The sequence below is a fragment of the Falco cherrug genome, chromosome 20 (genome assembly GCF_023634085.1).
Source record: "Falco cherrug isolate bFalChe1 chromosome 20, bFalChe1.pri, whole genome shotgun sequence".
NCBI lineage: Eukaryota > Metazoa > Chordata > Aves > Falconiformes > Falconidae > Falco > Falco cherrug.
In genome coordinates, this window is record NC_073716.1 from 3,842,946 (window position 1) to 3,854,414 (window position 11,469).

Genomic DNA, 11,469 nt, shown 5'->3' on the forward strand with positions numbered 1-11,469 from the left:
TTAGCTATGTTTGAAGTGTTAATTCACCAGAACTTTGTGCTCTGCAGAAGAGGAGCCAAATCCCTTACCACAAGGTGCACAAGCATTCTTTACCATTAGTAGTGCTCGTTCCTCTCCCTCTTTTCGTGTTCCTGTCCATAAAAACACCAAAGCGTTGGGTGGGAGGATATCCAGGAGCCCAGCTCTTTTTCAAAACGGGATAGTCTTCAACACTAGATCAGGTCAGCCACTTGAGACTTCACCTCTCTGAGTTCCAAAACCTTCAAGGATGGAAATTCTGTAACATCCCTAAATAACCTGTTCCAGTGCTGCACGCCAGGTGAAGGCCCATTCCAGCAGCACAGCCATCAGTACAGGTATACTGCTGGGAAGATGCTCCCTCACCCTCTGCAATTGTACTCTCATGCTGTGCTGCTATAATTTCATCCTTCGTTTTGCTTCCCTTAACCTCACATTTCTGAAGTTATAAAAAAACACAGTCACAGTGTCACAAAAACATAAAGATTTTGTACATACTCGTTTCAGCACATAATTTAGGAATCATTACTTTAATCGCTGCAAAAGTGACAGATCTTTGCTGTACTAAACTTGCTTTTAGAAATGATTGGAAGCCTCTGACCTTCCAGTACTTCCTCAAAAATACAGCTCTGCAGCTTTAAAATCCGCCTGCGCTCGCTCTCCCCTCACTGCAGGCAGTGAAGGCTCTGCAGCAGCCGGCTCACCCTATCAATAGGGTTCGGTTAGCCAAGGGGGAGGATGGGAGGAGAATGGAACTGTCCCGGCTCCACAATGAGACCAGGGCAAAGTATGAAACGCTCATCACCAGAAATCAGATAAAGACCGTCACCTCAGCAAGGACCCAGGTAATGACTTCATACAGACATACACCTTCCAGAGTAAGGAGACAATCCCTGTCTATACAGTTCCTCCCTCAGCCTCTATGAGGTACAGTATTTCCTTTTCAATGCAGCATATTATTGGGGAGGGATTTTGATTTTACTGCAGTAAGATGTGAACTGAAAGATACGGAAATAGATTTTGTCTAAGGTATGAGATTCACACTAAACGAATGCTGTGTAAGTCATCTGGATGTTTTTCTGTACCTGCAACAGTGATATTGTTGTGATTGAAAAAATGATGACATATGCTGTAACATGGTAACCTCTAGCACCATTTAGTTATCCCAGAGGAAAAGTGAATCTTAAAAATCAAAGGCAGTGTAAATAATCCATATATATATATATATACAGAAAGCTTTACCATTTTTAGCACCTATATTAAAGAAAATTGTACCTTTTTAGGAACTAGTTTTACTGTGAACAATATAAAATATGTTAAACTCTTCAAATACATTTTTTTCTTTCATACAGATTGATTAAATGTTAACACACAATGCTACTATTATAGACTGACATACAAAACATCTCTAAAACCCAAGTGAACCTTGAAATAAAATGGCAAAACGATTTTCAGCTATCAAATGTCAAGAAATTCAGGGTGAAAATTAGGTATTGTATCACCTTATTGTACTTCTTGGGTATTGCAGAAATGCTGGAGGTTTATTTTAACCACAGGCCAGGCTGCTGCTGCAGTCTGGCTGGTCTACACAGTAATCCAGTGACACACAGCAGCTACAAACTAGATAATTAAGCCAAGTTTATATTTGTGTTTGGCACAAAGCAGCCAATGTATATCTATATATTCCTGTCACATAAATTCTGCAATACCCAGGCAAAAAAAGGGTAGGCAAAGAATATTGACTGTTCACTTGTGCATTAGCCAAATTTAGATTTTTCATCAAAATGATGGCATGGTAAAATTACAATACATCAGTATGTTACAGGGGGGGGAAAGGAATGTATTTTACTCGCTTAATAAGACCTGAATTAAAGAGTTCATTTTCTTAGAGTTGATGGCATCCTAAGAACCTACATAAAGCAGTAAAATATGCAAAAGAGCATGTATTGTTTCAAGGGCTTATGGCATCCTCACCACTTGCAGTAAAACTCAGAAGCAAAAAAGAAAAATAACTTTCAGAAGTAAAACAAACATTCTGGAAGTTAAATGCATGAACATATTATCTAAATAAAAGACGAGCTCAAATCTAAAATGACCCCACACATGCTCAGGACTGGCTTAAATGAACTACTTTTAATTGGATTTTAAAAAAGACAACCCCCCACATTTTCTTGCAAATACAATACAGTGCTTTTTGACTATTTACTTTTTTCCTAAGAATAAGCTTCAGCCTTAAGGATGGCAGATTATCTCAAATAATATTTTAGATCGGGATTAAGCTTAGAACAGGCACCTCATTTCTGACTTTTAACACCCGGGTGACAGCATATACTCAGAAAACAAATCAATATTTTCCTTCCTGTGATAAGTAAATCTTAAAAGCTAAGAGGACAAGGAAAAGTTGTAGATTTGGATCAGGTTGCTGTTCATATTTAAATGAATGAAGGTACTTGCTCTCAAATGACAATCTGAAATCTAATCAATGACTAGATCAGGCAAAAACAATTACAGCAATTGTCAATTGTGATGTACTCATGCACCCACTCCAAAGGGCTATCTCTCTATAAAACTGTTCTTAGAAATCAAAAATACATTAAAAACCTTATTCAAACCTGGAAGCTTGAACTAACTGCAGTTCCTCTTATTTCCATGAAGTTAAGCCCATTTACTCTAGCGGTGAATAAGGTCACAACACAACTGGTTAATTTGTATGGGAACTCCTCTACAAGAAATATGTTAGTGATAAAGATGCAGCCAACTACTTCCCATCAAACACAGCAGGATAATCGCTTCCCATCTACACGGTACATAAAATTTAGCAAATTTATATGACTCTCAAAAAATTCCAACTAGATATTTTGTGTATCGATTTCATTTTCACTATTTGAATATTTTTAAGATTGTTATCTTTTTTATATCTCCTGTAGCTAGAAGAAGATACAATTAAAAGAATGGACAAAGATGCAGAAGCATTAAAGGCAGCCAGAGCAGAACTCTGTGAAGCGAGACGGCAGTGGCACCATATGCAGATCGAAATTGAATCTCTCCATGCTGTGGTAAGCATCGTAAAATGAAATTTGAAATATCCTGGAAAAAAAATAATCTTTTTCTTGATGTAAACTATTCCACAATTCAGTTGATATAACAATAACATCCACTATACAGCCGAAATACCACACACAGAGAAATGCATGGACTTTCAGCTCAGTGCACAGAGCACTCACAACAAGCAGTAACCCAGTTGTTTGCTCACATTTAAGAGTATCACACATTCCGATTCAGGATCTGCCATGCAATATACACATCTTTTCGTGTTTTCACACCTGCCAAACATATATTTGCATGATACTCCCTCATCAAGTTCCTGGTCATTCTACCTAACCAATTCACATCAGGTTTAGAACTTTTTTTGAATATGTGGATGAAGCTTATATTTTAATTAATGATAAAATATGTTAGCAATTTACTGAATTCAGTAATATAATAAGCCACAACAGCACACAGACCATTCAGTTTTCATACAGTACTGAGCTGGATATCATTTTAACCATACAGGTAAAATCAGGAATGTGTAAAATGAATGGTAGTGGATTGCTGGTACAACAAAAGGCTACATTTTTTTATCCTATCTTGAATTATTACAGATCTTACCAGAAAATTTCTCAGCAAAATTATTATATTAAAAGCTTTACTCCTGTTCCTAAAGAATATTCTTAAAAGAACTATGTATAAAAATACACAGCTTGTTAATTAAAAGTATGTATGACATCTCAATGCATATACTTTCCAAATCTTAAAATATGAGTTAAATTTAACAGGAAAAGGGTTTGGAACGTTCATTACGTGCCACAGAGCAGCAGTACCACATGCAACTACAAAATTTAGAAGCTGAGATTGAATGCTTAGAGAAAGAGCTACTGGAAGTGAGAAGAGGTATTGAGAAACAGCTTCAAGAGCATGAAATTCTCCTGAACACAAGGATGAAACTGGAAGAGGAGATAGCAACATACCGCAGCCTGCTTGAGCAAGAAGAGAACAGGTATTTGTTTAGAAAAAAAGTACTCAAATTTGTCTTCCATTTCAGAAGTTCTCATTAAAATATTCATCAGAATTGTAAATACATGAACCAATCATTAAAAAATTACAGTATAAAAATCCTTAAAAATAGTTTCATTGTAACTTCACTGATTCCACGCTTCCTCGAGCTCAGAGCATCTGCACAATGCGTTGCAGATGACAGCACGCTTACTGCACCCGCGCTTGAGGCACTGCACATTGGTGTAGACTTTGTACGCCATGAGCTGCCTGTTTGTCTCAGACCGTTGATGAAGCAAGTCCATACGCACAACATGCTGGGAGAGGAGTTCACATCTCGGCACACGACAGATGTCCATTTGCACGTGGAATTCACGCTACTCAGGATCATTCGAAGTGTGTTAAGGCACACAATAGGATGCTATTTAAGAACATACCTTCTAGTGACATTGTGCTTTGGTGGTAACTCCTCATGTCTGCCCTCTCCCTGGTACAGAAATGCCAGTATTTTGAAATGTAGACATAAGAGAGGCAGCTATACAAATGTAAACAACAAGGAGGATACGGAAAAGGCAAAATACCACGTCCTGCACTCAGCACTGGCATCTTAACAAAACCAAGCACGTGATTCTGAACTCTTTCAGTGGAACATTGCCTCCCTCAGTCCTTTCTACAAAAAATAGAGAGCTTCAGTCCAGGCACCTCAGATATTTGCATAAGATGATTCCAAACAAGGGAGTCAGTTTCAGATTTAACACTTCTAACTCTGAAAATACACCCAATTCAGTACTAATAAAATTAAGTAACTCTTCCTAGCACACAATAAACTGACTAAAAACTGTCCAAAAATATGGTTCTCATATTTTTAAATTTTTGATAGCTGCTCATAAGACAAGTTTTGGATTAAAGTAATTCAATATTACTTGATGACAGCAAGAATTTTTATTTTTGCAGGTTTCGTTGCTCTATACCTGACCAGGAGGATGACAAAAAGCCTACCACCAGCAAGACTGCCTTTACACTGCCTTCAGGTGAGTTTTTAGACACTTTCCCCTTAGGGGACTATGGCCCTACAGGAGGTTCCTAACTTGATCTTGTTCCAGTGCAGCAGGAGGAAAAATACTTCCAGGTCCCGTGTCCTGACCTTACTCTTCTGAATGCCCAGTATACCTGCATTTTCTTTTACAGACAGTGTAAAGCAGCATGAAACTGAGAAGGTGGAACTGATGACAAAGCAAGCAATCCTAGATGGAAATATTATGAAGGAAAGCGCTGAAGCTCATGGCACTGTACAGTAAGATAAACATGAATTTAACAAAATAACAATTGACAGTAAATGGTAGCATTACATTTCAGTAGCTTTGAGCTTTCCTTTATTTAGTATCTGTTATATCATGCCCATACAGCCAAGAAGCTGCAGACTAACAGTGAGCATTCTTGAAGGTATATTGAATAGCATGTTTTAACAATACATTAAATTTTAAAGTTCTTTTTATTAGCATTTGCTTCATAAGCAAACAATATCATGATGATGCTTCTGATTTGTAATTTCTGTTTCTGTTAAGAATGAAACTATGAATAATTCATCTAGTTAAGGCTGAAAGCAAAGGAGCCCATACCATGTTTGCAAAGTTCCTCTGGGGCATATTTATGCACATAAATTCAGGCTTGGCTGCTCTAACTTGCTATTTGGAAACTCCTACGTTTCACCAATTACCAAACAGGGAATGGAGAGCTTGGCTCCTAAGTAGGCATGTGAAAGTCTGTTACTATGTATTATTCACCTTAAATTACTTTAATAGTATTGGATTGCCTCGTTGTTTTTTTTTCTCTCCTGCTGCTCTTTTTAAAACAAACTGTAGTGTACTGTTTTACTAATACTTAACTGTCATCAGTTGTTGAAAACATGTAGAAATTCGGACTAAAAATTAATGCCATCATATAGTCCACCCTATACACTGCATACCTGCATCTTATTTTCATACAGCAGCTCTGTTGCCCTCACACAGTCAGATTTGCAGGGGGTTGCTTGGCTGGGTACAGTTTACCTAAGTAAGTCTCCAGAGTTGGACTTTTAGACCTGGATCCTGACACATGCTCAGAGGATTACATCAACAGGATTTGCGCACCAAAGTAATACTGAATCAGCTGGGGTTTTAATTCCCCATATTTTACTTCTGCCCTTTTTTCCTTTTTTTTTTTAAATTTACTGTATATCTACATTCTGATGTCTATAACGAGAATTTTCTCCTCCCTATTCTGAAGGCTTTCAGTTGCTGGAATTCTGCCCTGCCCACTGTAGTAAGGAGGCTTCTTGCAAAGTTTTTGAGCTTGGATTCCAAACTTTCTCCTTGGAAACAAATTGTCTGATGTGTTTGGAGCAGTGGTTTTGTATCCATGTCTCCTTAAAAGTACAAGAACAAGAATATAATGAACCCTCGCCTGTTAGTTAGCTTTTCTGGAGAATGAACCTGTGAAAAAAAATGAAAAATTCTCGTGTCTTGGTACCCATCTAAAATAACTTGACACTTTATTATGCAAGGTCTCTCTACATTTTAAAAGCAGCCCTGAAGATAGATAACTCATATTGCCTAAATGATTATAAATATTGTTGCTTTATTGTTTCAGGACAGAAAAAGTGGATGAAGTCATTAAAGAATGGGAAGGGTCTTTCTTTAAGGACAACCCTCGCTTAAGGAAAAAATCAGTTTCACTGCGCTTTGATCTCCACCTAGCAGCAACAGAGGAAGGATGTTTACACACTAAGAAGAAAACTCTTCCTAACATTGAAGTCAGGCTGGTAATGAGGAGATCTTGCAGTATTCCTTCTATCAAACCTTAACCTACAGCAAATTAACCCAAAGTTCATCTCCAATGGGCTCTGGAAATAAACTGTAGATGGACTTACAAGGCTATCTTGTTACCACAATGAAATCTTACTAAGTACTTTGATTAATACAATAAACACACACAAGTCTTTTAAAAGAAAGGGAGAAGAGCAAGGGAGTTAAAATTCCAAGAAATCTAACTTCTACTAGTTTTATACTCTGGGTGCAGCCCTTTAATTTTCTCATTATTGTTGTTTTGTAGAATTTCACCAAATATTGCAAAAATTAAACTGTAACTTTATACTTTGACATATTCTGCCTTTTAAAAAAGAACTTGTTTTCTCTTTCTGGAAATGACAAATGCATATTTCATGCTATTATTCAGTATTGCATACATATAATGACTGATGAATCCTTCTAATAATTTATATCACAACTGTCATAATTCCTGAAATATAATTTAAAATAACACTTTCTAACAGAAAAATTACAAAGATGCTCTTAAAATACATAAACTATTAGCAAAGAATTTTCTTTTTAAAGTGGCTGTATTTTTAAATTATTTTTTTTTTGCAACAACTGAGCAAAAATGTCTTTCCCTCACATAATTATACACACATTTTTAAAACTGTTGTTACAAACCAGTAATATTTTAGCCATACTCTTCCTCTAATTTTGAAGCAGTAATTTCCAATGAAAAAATCATTCATGCTCTTATGTGTCCACACATAACTGTACTACAACTTTCTTAGCCGCAGCAACTAAAATTATACTTCTTACTTGTTCAAACAAAAGGTGTCAACTAACCATTTTAATGCTGTTATTTAATTAATTTTGTTTATTATATCAGTGTGAATTAATTTTTTTCAACAAATTAATCTCCTGACAAATATTATAGGTTATGCTCTCACTATTATGCCAGGGTACAACCATTATTCCTTCAAACTAAATGGACAAATAAGGGCTACATATTCAAAGTAAAATTCTACCATACTCATTAAGCATCCCCCACTACTACTTAAAGTAGCTATGGGCAAATACAAAGTACAGTAGATGATGTTGCATCAGTACACAGAAAAAACTTAAGACATACTGCTTCATAACATTATGAGATAAATTTCAAACAAAAATTCAAACAAGATTGTATGAGGGCAAGGATGATTATGAGGATTTTTAAGAGGCATGGATGTCACAAACTCGCCAAAATCACTGGGATTGCAGGAGCTCAGAATCTAGGAGAACCATGTACTGTACTTGCTGGAGTCACAGCAGCATGTAAAAGATTAAGTGTCAGTATTTGCCTTATTACTTATGGCATGTGTTACAAAAACTGATACTACAAATTCTTTCAGTGTTAATTTATGGTTCTATCTTTTGTTAATGGTAAGAACAATGCATTTATATTGCCCACCGTTCTATATCTACTGTATTAAGCTGACTAATTATCATTAACCTTAATACTGATCTGGTGTTGTTAATACTTGAGTATTTGGCATCCTGAATGTATTAGCCTGCTCTAGTATTTTTACTATGCAGCTTTTTTTTGTGTGCTTATACTCTGTAAATTTACAATACTTGAATTTAAACTAAGTTTTAATTGCTTCAAGGCACTTTAAGCAGGGATACGAATTTACCAAAGTAAATGACATTACTACAATAAAAAAGTATTAAAATTGAGTTTGCCCATGCATATTTTTTTGTTTTAATGTGTATACCTTAAAAGGAAAGACATAACAGAGAAATACAAAATAAAAGTTGTAGATAAAATCTGTAACACTGCAACCAAGTGTTCTTTAAAGGTCTCCTCTACAATTAGAAAGGCACAGATTCCCCAAGAATCTATATCATGACATGTGAGCGTCCTCCTGCTACAAAATTACTCTTTTTCTGGTAAATCCAGTAACCCTGACTAGATCTAAAGTCCTTTGTTCCAAGTACTGTACAAGGAAGAAGACAGCATTTGGCACACATAGTTTACAATCTAAAAGATAAGCTGACAGGCAAAGATAAATAGCAAGGAAATATGTAACAGAAACCTAGCTTATTAACTTCAGAACTGCTTAGACAGACTTCCTCATGCAGGAAGAGCTTGCACAGGCATATAAAAATTAGTATACAAATACATGGAAGGTACCGCCATCTCTACAGTAAACAATAATGGAATCATCTTACTCACAGACACATTTTTTTCTTTAACTGGGGGTGTTTGGCTTATCCTCAGACCTCCTCTAGGTAACTCCAGATTTACTTTTTTTTCCCCCTAATGATAGAAACCTCATGGAGCATAGTAAAGAACACATACCTGACTTCACCTTGCTATACAACCTCCATATTATTTTAGAATAGAAAAATTACTGTGTATCTACAGTAAACATTGTCTGGGATGCTAAGTAAATAGAAAAAAAAAATTACTTTCTGCATATACATTATTTCATCCAACCAGTATCTGACCTCAAGGTTCTTGCAGCCATCTCCTGGCCTCAACGACAGCACAAGCACATCCTGAGCTGTCCTGTGATGAGAAATTTATTCCACACACAAAAGCTGTCATTGTTTAACATTGGACTTGCCTTCTCATGAAATATACAGCTGCTGCTTGAAGTTTGAAACAACTGGTATAAACCCAGTTACACTATTTTAAGACCATGAAACCCGATGGATGCTCTAAGGGAAAAAAATAGACTGCAGTTTAATAGCTGTTTCTGTTAACACAAACATTCTATAAGCAGCCCACTCTTGCCTGCTCAGGGCTATTTTCTTCACGTGGGACCTACTGACACTGACTTCATTAGCTGCATTAAGAACTGCTGCTACTCTAGACCTGGTTCAGGTGTGCATCCTGGTTTTAACTGTTTTCTCCCCTTACAGAACATAGCTATCTTTTGTGTTATTCACAAATTCCACCTCTTCAAATGTAAAGAGCTTACTCTTCTGTTCTTAAACTACTTGCACTTCCAGTAGTGTCAGGCATAGAAAAAAATATTCACAATAAAACCTCACCCTGATTTTACATCATTTTAAAGCTTAATTTAAAAACCATTAACACTGAAGCTTGATAATATGACAAAGAATTCTTCACTTCTGTGCTGCTAATTTGTATCAGCTGAGCTACTGCCTTGTAATACCTGCAAATGTCTGATGTAAAAACAAGTTTCATTGTCTCAACCTACTTTACAGTGAATATATGTCTGCATTACAAAGCTTATGAAATTGCTGCTAATTAAAACAGTTGGATAAGAGCCAACTATTTAGAGCCCCCTGGTTAGCACGATGCAGTATAAACAGCCCTATTAAATCAGTAACACTACTTATGTGATACTGTATATTAAAAGGTGTACACAGGCAAAATCTTTCACTATCACAGCATGGAAATTAGATAGTGAAGTAAAAAAACCTTCATAAACCAAAGTAAGGAAAACATTGCTGGCTTCAAAAATACACAATGATTCAGAACTATTATCATGGAAAGTGAGTATCAGTAAATGTACTTGAACATCATAATAAGTGTTTCAAAGGCTGCGCAAATTTAGAATTTATTTTAAAACTAACAACATTAAATGCATTTTAACACTATCAACAAACCCAAGTTATTAATAAACTAGAGATGAATGAATGAAGCGGTCAAAACCAGAGGAAAAAACAGGTTATTTTTCACCTCTTAACAAGTATTTTCTCACCTTCTCTTTACAAATATTCTGCACAGGTGGAACTGGTAGACTAAAGAGACATATTTGGCTGGTTGACTGAGGAATCTTTTCAATTCTTACTTTAATTATCATACGGAAGTCATAGGTTATTCTGCTGCATGTCAACAGGCTTCCATTGTGGCCACAGACAGCACACTATAGGCAGATGAGAGCAGTGTTCTTGTCTCTATACTTGATCCTAAAAATATGGTTGATTTAAGAACGAAAGCAAAAAGGCCCAAAACGTAGGCATCAAGAAGAAATGGGCCTGACTTGCAGCAACCCGGTATCATATTCAGTTTTCCTTTTCACCTTCTGCTGTATTTTTAGGTTTGGTTGGTATCATCTGTTTGGCTTTCCTTCAGCTGCCACATTCACCAGCTCCACCAAAATCCTCCTTTATGGATGTCTAGAAATCAGCCCTATTAGCTGTGTGACAGAATTTCAATGCCAAACTTTAAGTTTTCATATTTAATTCAGTCACATTAACAATTTTCACTGTAAAAAAAAACAAAAACAAAAACAAAAAACACTCCTGTGCTGAATGCTGGGATCTGAAATTCTTCATCTTCCTCACACAATCAGAGCCATATGGTGTAATGTAGTTTGTATTTGCAAGCTTTTTACCTCTGTGTATGATACCTTCAGAAATTTCTGCAAGAAATTGTTCTGGGTAATTCCACTGCTTCCAGTCTATTCTGTAATTCACAATCCCCTGTACTCAGCAGCTAGCTGTCCCAAGTCTGACTTAGTTCAAAATTATAAACTACACAGATTTATAAACTAGGATCTCTCCCATAGCCCATATGACCAGCATTCCTTCACACCACTGCACAGGCTTCCCCTAGGCCGCCTTCTGTTCACACCTTTCATCGACGCACTGGCATCCTCCCACCTTTCCT

General features: G+C 36.4%; 1 protein-coding gene across 2 annotated transcripts; it reads left to right on the top strand.

The window, feature by feature from the left end:
• Positions 1 to 740: 740 nt before the first annotated feature.
• KRT222 (keratin 222) lies at positions 741 to 7,328 on the top strand. 2 transcript variants are annotated; one of them, XM_005439338.3, is made up of 6 exons: positions 741 to 863; positions 2,946 to 3,074; positions 3,837 to 4,057; positions 5,008 to 5,084; positions 5,242 to 5,347; positions 6,682 to 7,323. In XM_005439338.3, the coding sequence occupies exons 1-6, from the start codon at positions 768 to 770 to the stop codon at positions 6,893 to 6,895; spliced, it is 843 nt and encodes a 280-aa protein (XP_005439395.1). In that variant the 5' UTR covers positions 741 to 767; the 3' UTR covers positions 6,896 to 7,323. The 2 variants fall into 2 exon arrangements, with proteins under 2 accessions (XP_005439395.1, XP_027661478.1); XM_027805677.2 differs by having other exon boundaries at positions 749 to 945; positions 6,682 to 7,328.
• The last annotated feature ends 4,141 nt before the right edge of the window (positions 7,329 to 11,469 follow it).